Below are 20,416 nucleotides of genomic sequence, written 5' to 3' on the forward strand. Positions count from 1 at the left end.
TGCATGAGACCATCACAAAGGGAATGAAATCAAAGCACATTGTCATTCTTATCCTTAAATGGGCTTCAAGTATAATGTTGCCTGTTGTCAATATTATTCTAGAAGTAACTGTAACAGAAGAGAAAGAATGGTCTTACACCCGAGAAAGAGAAACTGTTTCAGTGCATCGGGAAGAGGAATATGAAGAATACGAAGAATACGATTATAAAGAAATTGAGGAGTATGAACCAGCAGAAGAATATGAGCAATATGAAGATTATGAGGAACGTGAACTTGAACATTATGAAGAGTCTAAAGAATATATCACAGGTATGAACAAAACTGCAAACTTGAACCACATTAAGTACATGCAAATTCCATTAGAACAGGATACAAGTTTGGGTGCCCAGAGAAATTTGGAAAGAACTTTGTTTCCTTTGGCAACTTCAAAATGTTTGTTTTCTTGGATAACTTCTAGAAAAATATCTGTATAATAATCTTACTGTTAGATTGGGTTTGGGGAATAACCTATTTACTCCTTATTTTTGCTTTTATGCAAAATAGCAATGTCACTGCATTTCTTTCTCCAAAAAGTTAGGAATTTATCTTCAAATGCCTGTGATCATTCTAATACATGATCAAAAACTTCTGAGCATCTCTCATTATGAGGCTTGTTGTGATCAAGCATGATAGGCTATTGAGAAAATTCTCTAGCCTCAGGGGTCCCATCATCAAACTTGACAAAGACTCTTTCAAAGGTCAAGGCAGAGACGAAGGCTAACAAGCAGTTGTGTTTTATCTCATGATCATATTTTTAGGCATATAATTTCAGTTCCAAAGAATTTATTTTACTCAAAAAATTGGAACTTTGAAATGAGTCAGTATTATGTCCCTTAATTTGTGATGTTTCTGAGTCTAACTTTGGGGTCATTCTGTGTAGTTTTGAAGATAACATTAAAAGTCAATCTTTTATAGACAGGAGATTTAACCACCATTTTGTCTACCAGAAGTGAAGTGAGGATTTTAATATGTAAGAGACAGCTAAAATTACCTAATAGAAATCAATAGCAAGGAGGAGAGGGCACTGTAGGCTTGTTTAGGTTTTTTAGACTTTATTCTTCTGGGATCTCTGATTCTCACTCACCTCTAGAGGCTATGACTACACCGTAGATGAAAGAGAATATTTTAATTATTTGAGTGTATTTAAGAAATACTATTTTTTATTTATGTTCTCACATCTAACATTAAATACCCTGTATGTACTTTTAAAGAACCTGAGAAGCCTATCCCAGTAAAGCCTGTACAAGAAGAACCGGTTCCCACAAAACCAAAGGCCCCACCCACTAAAGGTAGAGTGAGAAAAACTTTATTAGTACTGAGAGACCTGTCTTCACGTCAGTCATACTATAAATACCTGTTGTAGTGGCAGTATACCATTCATGTGTGTGTTTGGGGATGTTGTGTTGTATGTCGTATTTCTTAACTTTTTATTCTTACTACTCTTGAGCAATCAGGTTCAGGTTTGTAAATCTGTTAATGTTGATATTTTCAAGTTGTGAAGAAAGCTGTCCCTGAAGAAAAAGTACCAGTGCCCATTCCTAAGAAACTCAAACCTCTACCACCCAAAGGTACTTTTCAGAGTGATAACTCCCCAAACGTCTTTGTTACTTGTGTTCTAGAAACGTGTCTTACCACCTTGTCTGCCGTTCTTTGTTTTTACAAAACGTATTGTTGTAGTCCTGATGCTTACATGTCAGTTTTTCGTATATTTTTATTTACACTGTATCCATGTGGTTGGTTTTAATGCTCTTCAATAATTAATATCTTTAAGTGCCTGAAGAATCAAAGAAAGTTGTTGAGGAAAAAGTACGCATTTCAATTACCAAACGCGAAAAAGAGCAGGTGACTGAACCAGCTGCTAAAGGTATAATAATTTCCTTCTTAGACCGGGTCTTTTTTAATGTCTTTTATAAAATCCAGGCAGCTATGCTTCACTTCATTTCGTTGTTGTGTGTCTTTTAAATTAATCGTTTGGAAAATATTGGATGTAAAAATCTGTAGATACAGGATAAGAAGTTAATGTTACCTTTAAAAGGCAAAGTTATTTCAAAATATATCCATAGCCTTTTATACATTGGCTGCATCCTGTCACATGGCTACAATATATAGAAAATAGAATGTTTAGATGTCAAGTCAGTGACCATTTGGCATATTCCTGGTTTATCTAAATTGATGTAATGATATAACCGTATTTCTTCTAAAGCCATTCTGAAGATTAAAAAAAAGCTAACTCAGTGTCTAGTAATTTTTCTTCTGCTTTTTACTAAGTATAAAGTAACTTCCCTATAATTTCAGAAAGCTTAGTTACCTAGAATTTAGCCTTTCATTTCCAGTAAGGGATATTTCCTATAGGCAGAGATACCTGAACACTAAACATGATTTCACATTTGGGCTCTGCTCCCTCAAGTTTACTTGAGTACTTCTGTATGTTTTTATCCCAATGCGGTTCAGAATTATTTCCATGGAACATGTAAAGTTTCTTATGGATGAACTATTGCATATCTGTCACATAAGAAGCACTTGAAAATTATTCTATCTGCTTAAAGAACAACAAAGCAAGAGTTGTCTGGGTGGCCCGTTTCTTACATTAAAATGTCCTTATACTTAATATTTCAAGTGCCCATGAAGCCCAAGAGGGTTGTCACAGAAGAAAAAGTGCTTATTCCTAAAAAAGAAGTAGCAGCACCTGTTAAAGGTACTTAATGACACTCTTTAATGTTTTGTTCGTCTTCTTTGATATGAAATTCATGTTCAGTTCTATGTGTGAAGTTCTTCTGTGTGCAAGGCAAAGCCTGTTCTTCTGTTACAAATGGTTGTGTTCCTAACATGTCTAAATTTTGTTGAGATATTGGAAAATGTCCAACCTAAAGATAATATCTTTAAAGTGCCAGAAGTACCTAAAAGACCAGAACCAGAAGAGATTGCCTTTGAAGAGGAAGTTGTAACCCGAGTAGAGGAATATCTTGTAGAAGAAGAAGAAGAAGAATATGTTCATGAAGAAGAAGAGTACCTTCATGAAGAAGAAGAAGAGTACCTTCATGAAGAAGAGGAAGTCATAACTGAAGAAGTGGTACCAGTAGTTCCAGTCAAAGGTAGATTACATCTCCTACAAAGGGATACAGAGCAGCATCTTTGGAGTCTGAGTGTCTAATTTGATCAGATTCTGGGGTGTATTAGTACAGATGATCAATTCTGCTTATTTTAGAAATAGACACTTTTAGATGCTGAAGTATGATTTCTGCAGTTGTTTTTTACATTCTATATCTTTTTGCAACCTTTCCAAAATTCTTAATAATATCTTTAAAGTGCCTGAGATACCTAAGAAACCTGTTCCAGAAGAGAAGAAACCTGTTCCTGTTCCCAAAAAGAAGGAAGCCCCACCAGCAAAAGGTACACCATCATTCATATCATGGCCAGAGGAAAGCCTTTATCTGCAGATAAATAGTTAACTATCTTCTGAGTTCAAAACCTTGTGTGTGTTGTATCTGTTGTTAGAAATGTTAACTGTACTTTGTATGGATGTGTTGTCACTGGTAGTTAGAACTTACCGATAAACAATATCTTTAAAGTGCCTGAGATTCCTAAGAAGCCAGAGGAGAAAGTTCCTGTGCCCATTCCTAAAAAAGAGAAGGCTCCACCAGCTAAAGGTACCTCTCTTTGTAGTCCATCAAGGGGATAGTGTAGTAATCTACTCACATAGTATAACTTGATGAATCATATCAGTTCTTTCCCCATAATGATATTAACAATATTAATGACAAGGCAAGGACCCACCCAACTAGTTATAGGAGCAGTTTACCATGCAGCCATCTCTAAATTTTGCCATTGTAGCATGCTGATGCTTCATGCTTGGCTCCTCCCCCTTAGTGGAAATCTCTTAGTGTAAAATAGATACTTATCATAACACCAAAATGGACAAAACCACTATTTACCAGGCATTGTGTGCTGTCTTCGTCACCAATCTGTTTTTACAGTGTTGTTGTTTTTTTAATTTTTATTTTTGTGAATTCCTTTGTTTGTGGCTGTTGTTTTCAATCTTAAAGTGAAACTGTTAGAAGATCTATGATGCTTCAATTAAGTCCTGAGATTGCTGGATTCTTCTCAGTGGGTGGAAAATGTGACACTAACCCTATTTGATATCTTTAAAGTTCCTGAAGTACCCAAGAAACCTGTGCCAGAGGAGAAAGTGCCTGTACCGGTTCCTAAAAAGGTGGAGGCTCCACCCGCAGAAGGTACATAAACTTGCAGTGTTGCAAATCATTTTTATTCCACATTTGCATGTGAGTAAAAATTAATCTTTGGGGATGCAACTCTTTCATATTCCTGTATGGGAAAGAAAATATTTATTTTAAGGATAAAATCCTTCTTGCGATACCTTGGTTGTAGTTTTACTACCTTATCTTAATCTTTTTGAGGCTATGCTTCGACTCAAAATTTTATGTTGTATAAAATTTTTTTCTAAACCATCTCTTTAAAGTGCCCAAGAAGCCTGTGCCTGAGAAGAAGGTGCCAGTTCCTGCTCCTAAGAAAGTAGAGGCTCCACCTGTGAAAGGTACATCACTTCACCTTTTAAAGTGCCTGAGAAAAAACAAACAAACCCTTTTTTTAGAAAAAATATGTTTATGTATATTCACATATAAATGCCCCCACAATATTACATGTTCTTTAAAATTGTCTTCTTAGAAATATAAAAATCAGGTGTTTCCTGATTCTTTTTCATGCCTGTTGTACTCAAACATGTAAAAGAACATGTGATTAAAGACAAATAATATCTTTAAAGTGCCAGAGGTGCCCAAGAAGCTCATTCCAGAAGAAAAGAAACCAACACCTGTTCTGAAAAAAGTAGAGGCTCCACCCCCCAAAGGTACTTTCATCTCTAATAGAACCAGGGCCAAAGGGAAAACTAGCTGCTATTGCACAGCCTCACTAATTCTAATTAATGCTTGATGACCTTTACGTTGCTGACATGTGGTGCTCTATGGTCACAGATGATTTGCTTTTCGTGTTGTTATTAATGTTGTGCATACACGTGATGCTTGATGGTTGAATAAATATCTTTAAAGTGCCAAAGAAACGGGAGCCAGCTCCAGTTCCTGTAACTCTACCTCGGGAAGAGGAAGTTCCGTTCGAAGAAGAAATTCCTCCCGAGGAGGAAGTTTTACCTGAGGAAGAGGAAATGCTTCCAGAAGAAGAGGAAGTCCCTCCTGAGGAAGAGGAAGTTCCTCCTGAGGAGGAAGAATTCGTACCTGAGGAAGAAGTTGTACCTGAAGAAGAAGAAGCTCTTCCAGAAATTAAACCCAAGGTGCCAGTACCTGCAAGAGGTATAGCAGCTCTTCTTGGAATCACCAAGGCCTCTTTTGTGTTGAATTCTGCCTTTCCATCTTTTTACTCATCTCCAATTTTATCTATAATGCTTTACCCTCTATGTTGTCTACCATCTAAATCTTAGAAAACATTCCATTTATGTGTGCTCTTATTAATGTGTCTGTCTTGTGTGTTTGTCTCTTGTAAATTATGTGAATGTCTTTTCAAATTTCATGATGTGAAATGTCATTTAGTTGTCTGTGGTCTTATTCTCATCTGTCTTTTTGTTATATACACAGTACTGTGCATGTGATTTTTAATGTCTTAAAATGAATGTTTTTAAGTGCCTGAAGTGCCAAAGAAACCTGCACCAGAGAAGAAAGTCCCAGTTCCCGCTCCTAAACATGTGGAACCTCCACCAGCCAAAGGTACACCTGCCAAAAGGGAATACACAGTCTTCATAGCGTCACCAGAAAAATTATGGTGGAACTGGGTTGTAGGAAAAATTTACATTTATAAAGTAGACAGTCACATTTTCACTTCTAAAAATGTGCAGGAACACTGATATCCATTTTTCGTTGGATTTAAAGCAATATTTAGAACAAAGATGAAAGGATATGACCCAAAGCTGCCACAAAATTTGTGCCTGATTATAATTTTATTAGAAATCATAATTTTCATATAGATGTTTTGCAATGAAAAATTATCTACTCTGAAAAATACAGTAAATAAATCTTCATAAATTCCATCCTTCAACCATTTATATTAAGTGCCTTTTAAAAGTAGGATGAAAAGAAAAAAGGAAGATTATATATTTATCAGAATACTGAATAATAACTTATGTCTTCTGATATATACATATAAATGTAGACCAGAAGTTTTTTTATTTTGGCCTTGTCTTTTGGATTTGTGCCTTGCTGTTTTAGCCTGAGAAAACGCTTTAACCAATCTGATCCTCAAGTTCCATTTGTATGAAATGAGGATACTAATATCAGTCCTAGGGACTCAGATGTTATCGTGAGGATAAAATATAGTACAGTATGTACAAGTATTCTATCACTGAATGAACAGTATCCAGATTTAACATGTTCAATCAGCTCCTGGTACTGGTCAAAATAAATATATGTGTGCCTTCAAGTTCAGTTACATTTTCTGTGAAAGATCATGGTACCACTACTTGAAATAAGCATAGCTCCCCCATCAGACTAAATAGTCATGTAATCAATGAAATGGAAAAGATGATCCTTTATTGGATTTCAGGGACTCAGAAATGTTTTATAGATGATGATTTAATAAGTTACTCGTGAAATTTAAATTGATGAAGTGACCACATAGCAGATATTAGAATAGGATGCTGTTCCTTGGCTCCATAAAATCTAATTATATCATAACATTTGGACTCCCAACTTGCATTACATCCTATCCTGAGTGAGTGTTGCATGTTGGTCTTTCTGTGTGTGGACTTCTTGTGTTCTCTCTTTTTTGTCCCTCGCAATATTCTTATCATGAAATGATGTCTTTAAAGTACCCGAGGTTAAGAAGAAAGTGCCAGAGAAGAAAGTGATCATTCCTAAGAAAGAGGAGGCTCCCCCTACCACAGGTACTGCTGTTCCCAAGCAAATCAGACATGGTCATTTCTTTCCATCACCTGTAAATGTCAAAATGTTCTGTTTCAGTGTTGACTAACATAACTCATACTATTGCTGAGTCCATTGTCTCGGTGTTTGTGAAACTGAAATTATAAAATAAAATAATATCTTTAAAGTGCCTGTGGTGCCTAAGAAACCTGAACCAGAAAAGAAGGTGCCTCCTCCTGGTCTTAAGAAAGCAGTGGCTCCTCCTGCCAAAGGTACATTACCCAAAACAGGGACATGTTTGCTGCGCCAGTGTTGAACTCTGATGCTATCCACATAGGATGTTCAACATAAATGTTTGCATTGTGTGGTCTGTTCTTTGCATTCATCATTTGTGACTCAGTTGTACCCATGTTTGTACTATGTCAAATTTTCCACTTTGTGTTTACTGTATTTTATCTTGATCCTCTATGTATGCTGTTTCTAAAAATCAAAAATATTAAACTCATATATCTTTTAAAAACTAGAAGTAACTAAAAAAATCAGTCCCAAAAGTACCATTGTCTCTCCCTAAAAAGTAGAGGCTCCAATGGCAAAAGATAGAATATCTTTTTAATGGACCTTTAATCTTAAACCACAACCTCTTTATTTTTGTCTCTGATTCTGCGATATGTCAATGTTTCATCTTGTGCATGTGTGTTCTATTTGCTCTCTTGTGTTTTAAAAAAACAGAAAACTTGGCTTTTATGTACTCTTCTTTATTCTTGCATTTTAAGTGCCTAAAACAATTAATATCTTTTAAGTTCCTGAGGTACCTAAGAAAGTGGAAGAAAGACGAATTGTTCCCCCTAAAGAAGAGGAAGTTCCACCAGTCGAAGGTAGATGACTTTCTGAGAAAAGAGCATTTTAAAAATCATCATTGTCTTATCATTGTCTAATATTTGAAGGCGATAAATGCACACTTCACTCCAGAAAATAAACATATGCAGACTCTAAAAGTAATTAGTACTTACCTAATAGAAATGATTCAGGAAAACTAAAACCAATTGAATCTCCTTTCTTACATACTTAGCCTCTTTGTCTGTTTGTCTGTCTGTTTGTTTGTTTGTTTGTTTGTTTCATTTTAATAAGAATCTTTGAGGGTAAACTATTTGCCATGGTAAATTTTTCATCAAATTCCTTGGTTAGCAATTGAGGGATAAACTTGTCCAACAGATATTCCAGTTAAGCCTGAGAAACAGGTTCAGAAAAATCTAATTTCTACCCCAAAGTGAATATTTAACTTGAAAAGCCCACTTCCATTAAAAATAAATAATAATAATTTTAACTAAATTCTCTCCGAGGCCCTTTCCAACTCTAAAAGTCTGGGAAGAGCCTCACATATTTTGAAGATCCAGTGGCTTTTTTTCAAGGACTAGTGAGTTTTCACACACTTTAGGAAGGCTGAGTTATGAATTACTTACACTGATCAGGCAACTTCAGTTTTCAGATATATCGTTTTAGTCTAACATTCAAAAAAATTCTAAAAATAATAATCTTTTTGAAGTGTATGAGGAACCTGAAGAACCTATACCAGAAGAAGAGATCCCAGAAGATCCCAGAAGAACCACCTAGCATAGAGGAGGTTGAGGAAGTGGTGCCACCTAGAGGTACAGCTGCTTTTATGGGTAAAAGACACAATGTTCCAAATCTTTCTCAGAATTTGTATTTATCCAATATTCATCAGTACACTTTTTTTTATATCAATAATAAATTGAAGATTAATTATTACTGGCACCACAAGTTTTGTTTCCCTTCCTCCCCTCAGAGTGATCGCATTTATGTTATTGGCACTTTAACTTTTTTCTAGCCAGCTCCTATTGTAATACTTTCTTGTAGTTTTCAATCCTTAATTTTTTTAATATTAAGATGGGGGAAATATTTCTGTGGTGTTCACTTTTTAGAATGATTCTTAGCCTATGATTTCTGAAGACTATGACAGTCTTTTGTATAATTGATATTATGTTTGCATATAGGATTTCCAGGTAATATCCAGCTTTAGAGTCATCACTCCATATTTAAAATTAACATTTAGGCTCCTAATATCTTTTTAACAAAAATCAATGTTTTGGGGGGTTGGTACGTGGGAGTTGTTCTGTGCACAGCATGTCATTTTTCAAAATGTTTATAAAATATCTTTTAAGTGCCTAAAGTGGTTAAGAAAGCAGTACCTGAAGCACCTACTCCTGTTCCTAAAAAAGTGGAGGCACCACCAGCTAAAGGTATAGCAAATCCCAATTACTAATATCTTTAAATTCCCATTTGTTTTCTTTTTAAAACAGTGTCTTCTTTCACTGTTTCTTAGAGTCATTTAAGTAACAAACTTATAAAATTGAGTAAGAACTAGTAAAAATAAACCCTTTCCATTTTAACCTTTTTCAGGATATTAATGGATAATTATATGTGTATGAATTATTCTAGAAGTTTCTTATTTTAAATAGCTGAGCATTTTAATGTTAATAGTATAGCTCTCTATACTTAGATGCATAGCAATGAGTACCTCTTCCCCACATTCCATTCATAGATTTTATTCCATTACACAACAAAGGTTTTCTCGTGTAATTATTATAATATGTCTATTATATGGTCGTATAGGGAAAATGTCTTCTAATGTTTGTATAATAACTATTTCTATAAGCTGTAGGTCCTTTAGTAATATTTGGCCTAAGCACTCAAGGTTATTACAAAATGTCCATTTTTTCATTGCTTCCTAATTAAGTTGATGCTTTAGTAGTGCCTTTAATAGATAGGATTATGCTGTCCCCATCACAGTAGACCTTCTCAGCAGATATAATAATGCCCAATAGAATATGACACCTATCTGTTAAAAAGCAAAAAAAAAAAAAAGTCTTCATCAAATTAGAAATAGTAGCAGTAAACCCAATATCAATATTGGTAATTCTTGGTATTAAAAAAAAAAAAGAACCAGCACAGTTTTGGGGGGTACATAGCTTCTCCTAAAGGTATGGTTAGCACAAATGAGTGATCTGGAAAAATATCTTTATTTCCTGTCATAATGTCATCTAATAGTACAGAGAGACTTCTTAGACTTTGATTATTGTTGGTGTCGTTCTGATGTTTCTAGTTCATGTTTATTATTGAGTATTGTCAGCTAACTGAAACATCTAATATCTTTAAAGTGCCAAAGAAGGTTCCTGAGGAAAAAGTACCTGTTCCTGTTCAGAAAAAAGAAGCACCTCCAGCCAAAGGTATATCTTCTCTTTTAAACCTGATCTTCTTTTTCATCTTTTTTCATTAAGACTTGTTTTATGTCTCTGTGTCTTGATTGTTTTTGATGTCCTTGTCTATGAAAGCTTGCTCTTAATAGTCCTAAATGTTAAAACCATATCTTTAAAGTGCCCGAAGTACAAAAGAAAGTTCCAGAAAAGAAAATCCCAGAAAAGAAAGTCCTTGTGCCTAAAAAAGAAGCTGTTCCCCCAGCTAAAGGTATTTTGGGGGAAATCTTTGATTTTCACATACTGTTGCATGAAAACCTTTTTTCATGTTGTTTTTATTTTATATTTTGAATTTACATCTTCATTTCTTCTGTGTTTAAAAAAAAATCTCTTAAAAAAGATGCTCTTTCAGGGAGAACTGTCCTTGAAGAAAAAATATCAGTTGCCTTCCATAAGGAGGAAGTAGTAAGAGAAAGAACAGAACTAGAAGTAATGGAAGCACACGTGGAAGAAGCTCTTGAAGAAGAACAGTTCCATGAAGTTGAAGAATATTTTGAAGAAGAAGAGTTCCATGAAGTAGAAGAATTTATCAAAGTAGAAAAACAGAGATTTGAAGAAGTACACAAAGTTGAAGAAATTCATAGGGTGATAGAATTTTTAGAAGCTGAAGAAGTGGAAGTATATGAAAAACCCAAAGCTCCACCCAAAGGTAGAGGGGAATTCTGTAGATATTGCAAGTTATCATATCTTGTTCTAACTAACTTTGTGTTTTAAGCACCTTTCGTGTTCGGTTTGGAACATTAGAAATCCACTTATTTTCCTAGTTAAAATCATTACACACTTTACCCTTGTATCAAATACTTAAACTATTTAATACAAAGATTGATATAGAGATTAACCACAATATAATTTTAGCAAACAAGATAACATTTGAAATCTACTTAGCTAAGGAGGTCACTACATGAATTTCTGGATTCTTTTTAAAATCCAACTAAGAATGTTACATGGTTGTTACAGAAATCAAAATAATAGACCAGTGTCATTGCTGAGTGAAAAAAAACGCTCCTCAGTTCACTGGAGAACTTACATGTTCAGGCCAAACAACCATTGCATTGTTAACATTTCAGTCAATTGTTCATAAGCTGATAAATTCCTTTCAAAAGCTTCACCATTTGTCATTAGGAAAATAACATTAGGAGGTAAATGAATGTTAGTAACAGCACCTGAATTCTAGTATATTCTGAAGATAACCCATAATACAAATAATTCTTTGCAATAGCACTCCAGATGTTGCACAAATTAATAATATGTGTGTGATACGAAGGAATGTGTGTGTGTATGTGTGCTTAGTATACATAGTAAATATACAATATAGGTGAAATTTAGCAAAACCAAGCCTTTTTTTGAAGTAGGTGTGGTATAAATTTAAAAATATAAATAAAGCATTTTATCAGCCCTCGTTGTACTAACTTTAATAGTAATGTTTCATAATACTTGAAGAGTTCATTCTAAAGCAAAACACTAATATCTTTGAAGGGCCTGAGATATCCGAGAAAGTCATCCCTCCAAAAAAACCACCCACTAGAGTTGTTCCTCGAAAAGAGCCACCAGCTAAAGGTATTTCATTGGCAAAAAATTACTTACCTAATTGTACGTACCGTAGCACGGTGGTTGTTTTACAAGTTTGCATTCTACTTGATGTTTTTCTTCCGTGTTTTGTGTATTGGTAATTTTTAAAGCAAACTAATATCTTTGGAGTGGCTGAGGGTCCAAAGGAGAGTCTACCAAAAAAGAAAGTCACTGTTGTTATACCTAAAATACCCAAAGCAAATGTCTCTTAACCAAATAGTGAACTCACATTTCCTTCTTTGGTACTATTTCATTATATATTCACTAATGTGCTTATAGAAAAATCCATGTTTTCCTATTATTAATTTTAATAACCTAGTAAATGTAACTACATAGTAACTATATTTTTAATATTCCTGCTTTGTTCATTTTTATAAACCTCTTGAATTTCACAACAGAAATGAAAAAAATCTAATACGTAACATATACTTACATCTTTAAAATCTGTGAAGCATTTAAGAACGTCATCACTGAAAAGAAAGTACCAATTATTCCACCAAGACAAGTAGCAATAGCCCCAACTGACACTGTCTTGTTACTTTTTCTTGTTAAATTCTAACATGAAAAATTCCCCTGGATTTGTTGTGTTTCTTATTGAAATTCAACTCTCATCAAATACTGTAATGTATTTGATAAAGTGATATCTGTACTTGATATTGTTATGTTCTCTGTTGATTGACATTTCTCTTATGTTCTGTTTGTGGAAAATCTTTATGAATTTTTAAAAGTAAAAAATGTTACTACTATCTTTAAAGTACCTGAAGCGCCCAAGAAAATTGTGGTAGAAGAAAAAGTACATGTTCCTGAAGAGCCCAAATTTCCACCAGCTAAAGGTACTGCCTTTGCTGATTTACCTCTAATGTAAAACCCTCTTTTATTTACTTACTATGGAGAAGAGAGAGATCATTCTCCCCTTAATACCACAATATAACTGATTGATGTACACTTCAATTTATGTTCTACAACATAATCTTCCTGTATGCCTATAAGTTTATTGTTGGGGCTCATCCTCTTCTTAAGCAATAATTAAACAATATGACTCCTCAACTTCTTCTTCAAAAATAATTTATTTGGGAAGCTATTGTCAAATAGCTCTGAAAACAAATAAACATGTTCCAAATTGCAATAGACAATGATGCTATCCCCAAAGGGCAGAGTGTTTCTAAACTGACAAATCAAGAACTCAGTCACAAGGTGATCTAGAGAGATCCATTAACTGTGTTTCGTTGACTTATTTTGGAATTTTTGACATTCTTCTTGTTAGATGCCCCTTGTCTTGATATTTTATATTCAATTATGAAATTCTTAAAAATAAAACAATCAAATATCTTTAAAGCACCTGAAGTACCCAAGAAAATTGTTCCAGAAGAAAAGGTTCATGAAGCTGTTCCTAAGAAGCCTGAAGTTCCACCAGTTAAAGGTACACACTGATGCTAATCACAACATGAAGGAACTCTTTATTTAGTTATTCATGGTTTAAAGTGAATGTGTGTGAGGTTAAATCTGTGTAGTTTGTTACTTTATATTCTTAATATCTTACATTGTCATACATAACAATTAATATACTAATATCTTTAAAGTTCCTGAGGTGCCTAAGAAAAGTATTCAAGAAGAAACATCAACTATAGTTCTTTCTGAAGAAACAACGATATACAGTGAGTGTAGAAAACTTGGTGGTTCCCTTTGGTTTCATTTGTGTTTGTCTTCATAGCTTTTAAAAGTAAATACACTAATATCTTGTAAAAGCCTTAACTCACCAAAAATATCTAGCTAAGAGTAAATAATTTGAATACTATTAGCCTCAAAATTATTTCTTCAACAATTTAAAAAATAAATAGTCTTGACCTTATAACATTGCTGGAGTTTAGAAAAGTCATTTCTCTTGTTCAATTTGTTGTCCTGTCTTATTAATCTGTCATGTGTACAAATGTCTTTTGCTTTGAAGCAATTTATTTTCTCAGACTATGAAATAACTAACTTCATAATAATATTTTAATTGAATTTTATAGAATCAAAATGCTCAACCATTATTGTTTTTTACTCTTCAACACAATCTCTGGAAACATTTTGGCAATGCTGCAAATGACCATAGATTTACATAGCAATTAGAACCTCAAAAGAATTCTGAAGCCATTTTTTAAATTGGCTCTCGTGTAAATTTTTAATTAAATAATTTGAGAAGTAAAATTAAATAATAAATATCATTTTTTATTATTTGAATAATAAAATATTCTGAATAGAATACTTTCAGTAACCTAAGTAGTGAAAATGCCAGTAGTCTAGATATTCTTACATTTATTTTCATCTAAAAAATTCCCTGTTTAAAGCCAATTTTTGTCACTGTAATTCTAGGCTGGGATAAAAATATATGCTGACTCCCTCCTTTTTTTGTTTTGTTTTGGCCCAAAACAGCTAGGGCCTGACTCCTTCCTTTGAATACCCTTTCTATACTTGAGTTTGGTTATTGTCATCATCCAGGCTTCCTTTCTAAAAGCTGGAGGAATCTTTTTTTTTCATTTGCCTTATTTTCCAAATATTTAGTTATTTTTATTTCCTGATTTCAATCCCTAAATGATTTTAACATTTATATTAAACAATAAAGCAAAAAATTAGATGTGGTTTTAAAATATAGATAACTAGGTTTTGGAAAAGAAAAAGGCTTATCTGAATTTCCAGTAGGTCAAATATCAAAGAATTCTTGATGTACAACTCAACATTGACCCTGTTCTTTTTTAACAAACCCATAAAAAATAAGAGCAATAGGAAAATTTGTCCAGTAAATGTCTGCAGAAAAAGTAGAATAATTATATAGTCCCTTTCCAGTGAATTCCTCAATTTTATCATCATGTTAATAAAGAAATGCTGAGCCTTATATCATAAAACTGGGAAGGAGACTTTTTCCTAGCCAATGTGTTATTGTCACTAATATTTGTCTATGTACAACTGGTAATTTGAGTGATGACTATGTATTGTTTTTATTAATACTGTTCTTCATCCACTTTGAAATGAAGCTAATTGTATACATACTAATATCTTTAAAGTGTATGAAGTATCTGAAGAATCAACCACAGAAGAAAAAGTATTTATGACTCATCCTCAAAAGACAAAACCCAAACTAGCAAAAGGTATATAACACTGATGACACAGTCTGAAGAACATTTATTTGTGGCTCTTTTTAAAAGCTCAATATTTACTTCACCATTTATGACTATACTTATATCTTTTAAGTGCCTGAACCACCCAAGAAAGTTGTTCCAGAGGATAAAATATATGTGACTATTCCTAAAAAGAGAGAAACACCAGCAACTAAAGGTATATTTAAATATCAAACTTCGATGACTATCTTTGACTTCAAGACACAAAAGTTGCATGTTATATAATTCACAGCTTTTATGAGTTCTTAGTATAAATCTACTAATATCTTTAAAAATCTTGATACAACCAGAAAAGTTTTTCCAGAGGTAGAGTTTCCTGAAGCTGTTCCCAACATTTCAGAGCATCCTCCTACTGAAGGCATAATTCTTAGTTATGAAAATCGAAATAAGAAAATTCTTCTTTGGTCTACAAAATAAGTTTGATGTTGTGTGTAGATTCTCACAACCTCTAATGCTAAAATACTAATATCTTTAGAGCACCTAATGTACCCAAGAAAAGGAACTATGACATGCCCCACCGAAAAAGTCCCACTTATACATACAATGTACAGAGAAAAACTATTAGAACAAAAATTAAAATCTGAATTTAAAGTTAGAATCTCTAACTTTAAATATACCTAACTTCCTTAGTATGCCATGTCTTCATGTCTTTGCCTTTATTCAACTAAAACCTACTAATATCTTTAAAGAGATGGAAGTCTCCGAGGAAGGTACTCCAGAGGGGCCAGCTTCTGCTGCTAGAAGAAGAAAGATAACATCACCAAAAGGTACAAGCCAGAAGAAAGTCGACTTTCTTATCTCATGATTATAGTTGTACTTAACACATGTAAAAATACTAATATCTTGAAAGCCCCAGATGCTACCAAGAAAGTCATTTCGGAGAAGTGGCTCCCCCAAAGCAGAAGTTTGATTGGGTATTTACATATCCCCATGAGTGGTTTAAGAGAAAACAGAGGGGACAATTTTTTTTTTTTACTTATATATATGGGAGATGGTTGGGCTACAAAGTTTATCTATGAGGCCTCCAGGGAAAATATGTATACATATAATGTGCAGGTGTAAGCCAAATAGATTCTTCAATAGAAAAGAACTGTTACTGTGTCCACAAAAAATTAAAATCAGAATAGCTAGGAAAAAAAATGATAGGAGACTACTTATAACATTTATATGCCCCAAATTAGATTGAATTGGCTCAACACACTCTCTATAATGTAGAAATCAGTGTCATCAAATGATAGAGGTGTTTGGTTATAGACTATAAGTCCATAATTCAACTCTCCATAGGGTTGAAGTCCCAGAATATAATATAACTGACTATTGTAATTATTTTTCTATTAAAATAAGCTTAATACAAAAATTAAGCATATACTGTATATTTGAAATAACTTATTTCCCACAAGACTTAAAAATTATAGAAATATTTTCAGAAAACCATTACTTAAAGAAAAAATATCAAATTTAATATGAAGCTGCTCTATTTCATCTCTAGCTGAGAGTCTTCTATAACCAAAGCAGTTAAAACAAAACCAGTTAAAGCTGGAATTCTGCCCTGAATACTTAGCCCCTCTCATTGTCTTTTATTTCTAAAGAGTCCTACGTTTTTCCATTTTGAATATTTTTAGGTAAATTAAAAGATGAGAAGTTTTTTAACATCCAGAATAATAACTTCTGTAATTTAAAAACTAAACATTTTGACATGGCTTTCTCAGTCTGGAATCTTTGGGTTGTCCTCTCTGCTACACCTGAAAAACAAGCACTTTTCTAAAGGGCTTCAGGTGAGGGTACAAAATGAAGCCAAACCAGATAAGGAAGGAGCTGTTTTGCTCTCCTCAAACTAATAGCTAAAGAAAAGTACATAGTTAATTATTTTTTAAAAATAAAACTTTTCTCTTGAAGGTAATTTTCTATGATCTAATTTTCTATACATCTGCCATTTCAAGAAATAAAATTAGTAATTTTTAATATATCTATATTGATTCCAGAGAGGAAGGGAGAGGGAGAGAGAGAAACATCAATAATGAGAGACAATCACTGGTCAGCTGCCTCCTGCACACCCCACATTGGGGATTGAGCCCACAACCCAGGCATGTGCCCTGACCAGGAATCAAACCGTGTCCTCCTGGTTCATAGGTCGACACTCAACCACTGAGCCATACCGGCTGAGCAAAATTACTAATATTGATAGTGCCTAAGGTAACCAAGAAAACAGCTCCTGATAATCAAATATTCATGCTATTACTAAAAAATCAGATTTGAGGAGCAGGGAGGTCTCCCAGTCTCAGGTATTCCTGTAGGTGGAATTATGATTAAAATCCTTCATTGCTCTTCATCACTCTGAAGTACAATGAATTAATATCTTTAAAGTGCCTGAATCACCTCAAGAAGTTGTCCCTGTCAAGGAAACACCCATGACTGAAATTGAAATTAAAACACCTTCTACTAAAGGTATCATTCATTCTATCATTCCTTCCTTCATTTATTCAATGAATGCCTATTATGTACATGGTGCTAGTGAGTTGGGGAGTAATAAGCAAAGACAAATAAGACTGGATTCCTTTCCTTAATGCATTAAACCTCATTCAGTTCTTGAAAGAAGTGCCCTTGTAGCCATAAAAATATCTTTTATTCAGTTAATGTGACTCATGTCTCCACTGATCCTTAATCTCTAAGTGTGATACTAATATCTTTAAAGCACCAGAAGCTATGAAAGAAGTTGCTCCTGATATGCAATTATCTGAGGATGTTCCTGAAGAGCCAGAACCTCTGCCTGTGGAAGGTATATATCATGTCTACACAGATACTGAAGAAGAGATGATCTGCCCTCTGCTCTTAAAATTATGTTTTCTAATGTTCTCCATAACCCCTAAACATACTAATCTCTTTCGAGCAGCCTCTCAAAAGAAAATATGTGTGGCCATATTTATCAAAACAGAAAACCCTCCAATTAAACGTATTCATTCAACAAATACTTAGTAAGGAAGGTCTGCGGTGACAGAAATTCTGCTGGGTGCTGGAGAAGGGTGAATCCTCTTCTCAAGGACCCTACCACCCCATTAGACTTAGTTGGTTCATGGGGCCAGCAGAGAATGGAGAGGGAGAGAAGGGACTTCCAGAAAACTGTATTTGCTAACTCATTGCGGTTACTGCTTTTAGTAATCACTTTAACTCTTAAACGTGAAATACTAATATCTTTAAAGTGACTGAAGCGCCTCAAGAGGTGGTTCCCGTGAAGAGAGTTCCTTCCAAGAAAAGGGAGCCTCCATCAGTTAAAGGTACAAGTTACCATGCCTTCAAGCTGTAGAAGAAATAGCTCTTGTAGTCTTGACAATACTTGCTTGTACCTCCTGATCTTCATAACACTAAATGTTACACTACTAATTTCCTCAAGCGCCCGGAGCACCTCACGAAATTCTCCCTGAAAAGAAAGCATCTGTGGTTCCTCATAAAAAGCCTAAAGGCCCTCCTGATGAAGGTATATGTTGCTGGAAGCTTAGAGATTTGGAAAAATCTCTTTTCCTGTAGAAATGTGTTTCCTGTTTGTACTGGTTCCTGTAACTCCTAAGTGTAAAAATATTAATATCTTTAAAGTGCCTGAGGCTCCCAAAGAAGTCCCAGAAAGGAAAGTGCACCCTCCCCCAAAGCCTGAAGTTGTACTTGTGGAAGGTACATCCCTGACCTCCCATCACGATGGGGTAGGGAGGGCAATGGAAAGAACCACCTTGCTAGCCTGGGAAGTTCTGTTGGTGTGTCAATGTGATTTCTGTCTGTGTTGATCCGTGTAACTCAAATGTAAATTTACTAATATCTTCAAAGTGCTTGAAGCGCCCAAAGAGGTTGTCCCTGAAAAGAAAGTGCCTTTGGTGCCTCCTAAAAAGCCTGAAATCCCACCTGTTACAGGTATTTGCCCTGGATTCAGGTTTAAGAATATGTTATCTGCTCCTAAAAATATTTTGTTCCGTTGACCTCACAACTCCTGACTGTAATGTTACTAATATCTTTTAAGTGCCTGAGGCTCCCAAAGAAGTTGTCCCTGAAAAGAAAGTGCCTTTGGTGCCTCCTAAAAAGCCAGAAATCCCACCTGTTACAGGTATTTGCCCAGATTCGGGTTTAAGAATATATGTTATCTGCCCCTAAAAACATTTTGTCCCGGTGACCTCACAACTCCTGACTGTAATGTTACTAATATCTTTTAAGTGCCTGAGGCTCCCAAAGAAGTTGTCCCTGAAAAGAAAGCACAGGTGGTGCCTCCTAAAAAGCCAGACGTCCCTCCTCTTAAAGGTATTTGTCACTGATCTTAGGTTTGAATGAGGCATAATGTGTCTGCTCTTGCTAATATTTTCTCCCAGTTATGAGACCATAACTCCTGATTGTAATGTTACTAATATCTTTTAAGTGCCCGAGGCTCCCAAAGAAGTTGTCCCTGAAAAGAAAGTACCTTTGGCGCCTCCTAAAAAGCCAGAAGTTCCACCAGCCAAAGGTAGTCACCCTCTTGTCCCTGTGTTTGACACTGTCTGTCTGTCTTCACTCTGTCTAATCATCCACATACTAATATCTTTAAAGCACCTGAGGTGCCAAAGGCAGCTGTCCCAGAAAAGAAGGCGCCCGAAGTTATTCCTCCCAAACCGGAGAGTCCTCCCCCTGAAGGTAATGTCCAAGCTATCTATATACCAGGAAGAAAAGTAACTATTTTAGCTAGAAAATTCTATATGCAAATACCACTGCGTGAAGGTGATATAATTCTAAAGAGAAACAAATCAGAAGTTTTCCAAAATGTCTGGGTTTCACGATTACACGGTAGAGTCATTAATGGTTGTCACTTTCTCTAAACACAAATTACCAATGTCTTTTAAGTGCCAGAGGTGCCGCCACCGAAGGAAGCCATCCCTGAGAAGAAAGTGCCTGTGACTCCTCCTAAGAAGCCGGAAGCTCCACCTGCTAAAGGTATTTATCCTTGTTGTTGGTCATGCTTTTCCGGGGGCGGGTCTGAGCGCATGTGTGGAAGTGTCCTCCAGCCTCACAAATTGTTTCGCTTGGGGTAAATATGTTGTCACTCTCGCCTAGTTATAGTCTCGAACTAAAACGTACTAATATCTTCCAAGTTCCTGAAGCTCCTAAAGAAGTTGTACCTGAAAAGAAAGTGCCTGTGGCTGTGCCCAAAAAAACAGAAGCCCCGCCTGCTATAGGTATTTCTTCCCACTGCTCTGTTAAGAGGGGAAGCTGTTGTCTTGTTCTCGTCACAATTATTACAGTATATGCCTTCACTATTCACAAATTCTAAAAATACTAATATCTTTCAAGTCCCTGAAGCTGCTCAAGAAGTCGTCCCAGAAAAGATCATTCCCAAGGCACCATTCAAAAAGCCGGAAGCCCCACCTGCCACAGGTATATGTTAGTCCTGACCTCATTTCGCAGAAGAAGTCTCTCTTCCATTCTTGAGAATAGTTTTAGGCCATTGCTCTTCCTTAACTGAAGTGTAAAACGACTAATATCTTTCAAGTGC

At 34.9% G+C, this 20,416-nt stretch overlaps 1 protein-coding gene across 1 annotated transcript in view; it reads left to right on the forward strand.

Annotated features, from left to right (window-relative positions):
* The window catches only part of TTN (titin), a 278,603-nt gene that overhangs the window by 128,861 nt on the left and 129,326 nt on the right, over positions 1-20,416 (forward strand). The window contains 38 exon segments of the mRNA XM_023743428.1: positions 103-309; positions 1,251-1,328; positions 1,533-1,607; positions 1,811-1,903; positions 2,657-2,734; positions 2,925-3,131; positions 3,346-3,429; positions 3,609-3,686; positions 4,188-4,271; positions 4,517-4,591; positions 4,820-4,903; positions 5,103-5,360; positions 5,688-5,771; positions 6,869-6,943; positions 7,721-7,795; positions 8,464-8,501; positions 8,503-8,566; positions 9,101-9,178; positions 10,097-10,165; positions 10,314-10,403; positions 10,545-10,841; positions 11,669-11,749; positions 12,517-12,594; positions 13,098-13,181; positions 13,342-13,416; positions 14,803-14,886; positions 14,990-15,073; positions 15,606-15,683; positions 17,281-17,361; positions 17,609-17,692; positions 18,114-18,188; positions 18,305-18,388; positions 18,505-18,579; positions 18,730-18,813; positions 18,920-19,003; positions 19,111-19,194; positions 19,310-19,393; positions 19,477-19,560. Of these exon segments, the coding sequence (XP_023599196.1) occupies positions 103-309; positions 1,251-1,328; positions 1,533-1,607; positions 1,811-1,903; positions 2,657-2,734; positions 2,925-3,131; positions 3,346-3,429; positions 3,609-3,686; positions 4,188-4,271; positions 4,517-4,591; positions 4,820-4,903; positions 5,103-5,360; positions 5,688-5,771; positions 6,869-6,943; positions 7,721-7,795; positions 8,464-8,501; positions 8,503-8,566; positions 9,101-9,178; positions 10,097-10,165; positions 10,314-10,403; positions 10,545-10,841; positions 11,669-11,749; positions 12,517-12,594; positions 13,098-13,181; positions 13,342-13,416; positions 14,803-14,886; positions 14,990-15,073; positions 15,606-15,683; positions 17,281-17,361; positions 17,609-17,692; positions 18,114-18,188; positions 18,305-18,388; positions 18,505-18,579; positions 18,730-18,813; positions 18,920-19,003; positions 19,111-19,194; positions 19,310-19,393; positions 19,477-19,560 (3,654 nt within the window).

This window comes from Myotis lucifugus, unplaced genomic scaffold, assembly GCF_000147115.1.
Source record: "Myotis lucifugus unplaced genomic scaffold, Myoluc2.0 scaffold_5, whole genome shotgun sequence".
Classification (NCBI taxonomy): domain Eukaryota; kingdom Metazoa; phylum Chordata; class Mammalia; order Chiroptera; family Vespertilionidae; genus Myotis; species Myotis lucifugus.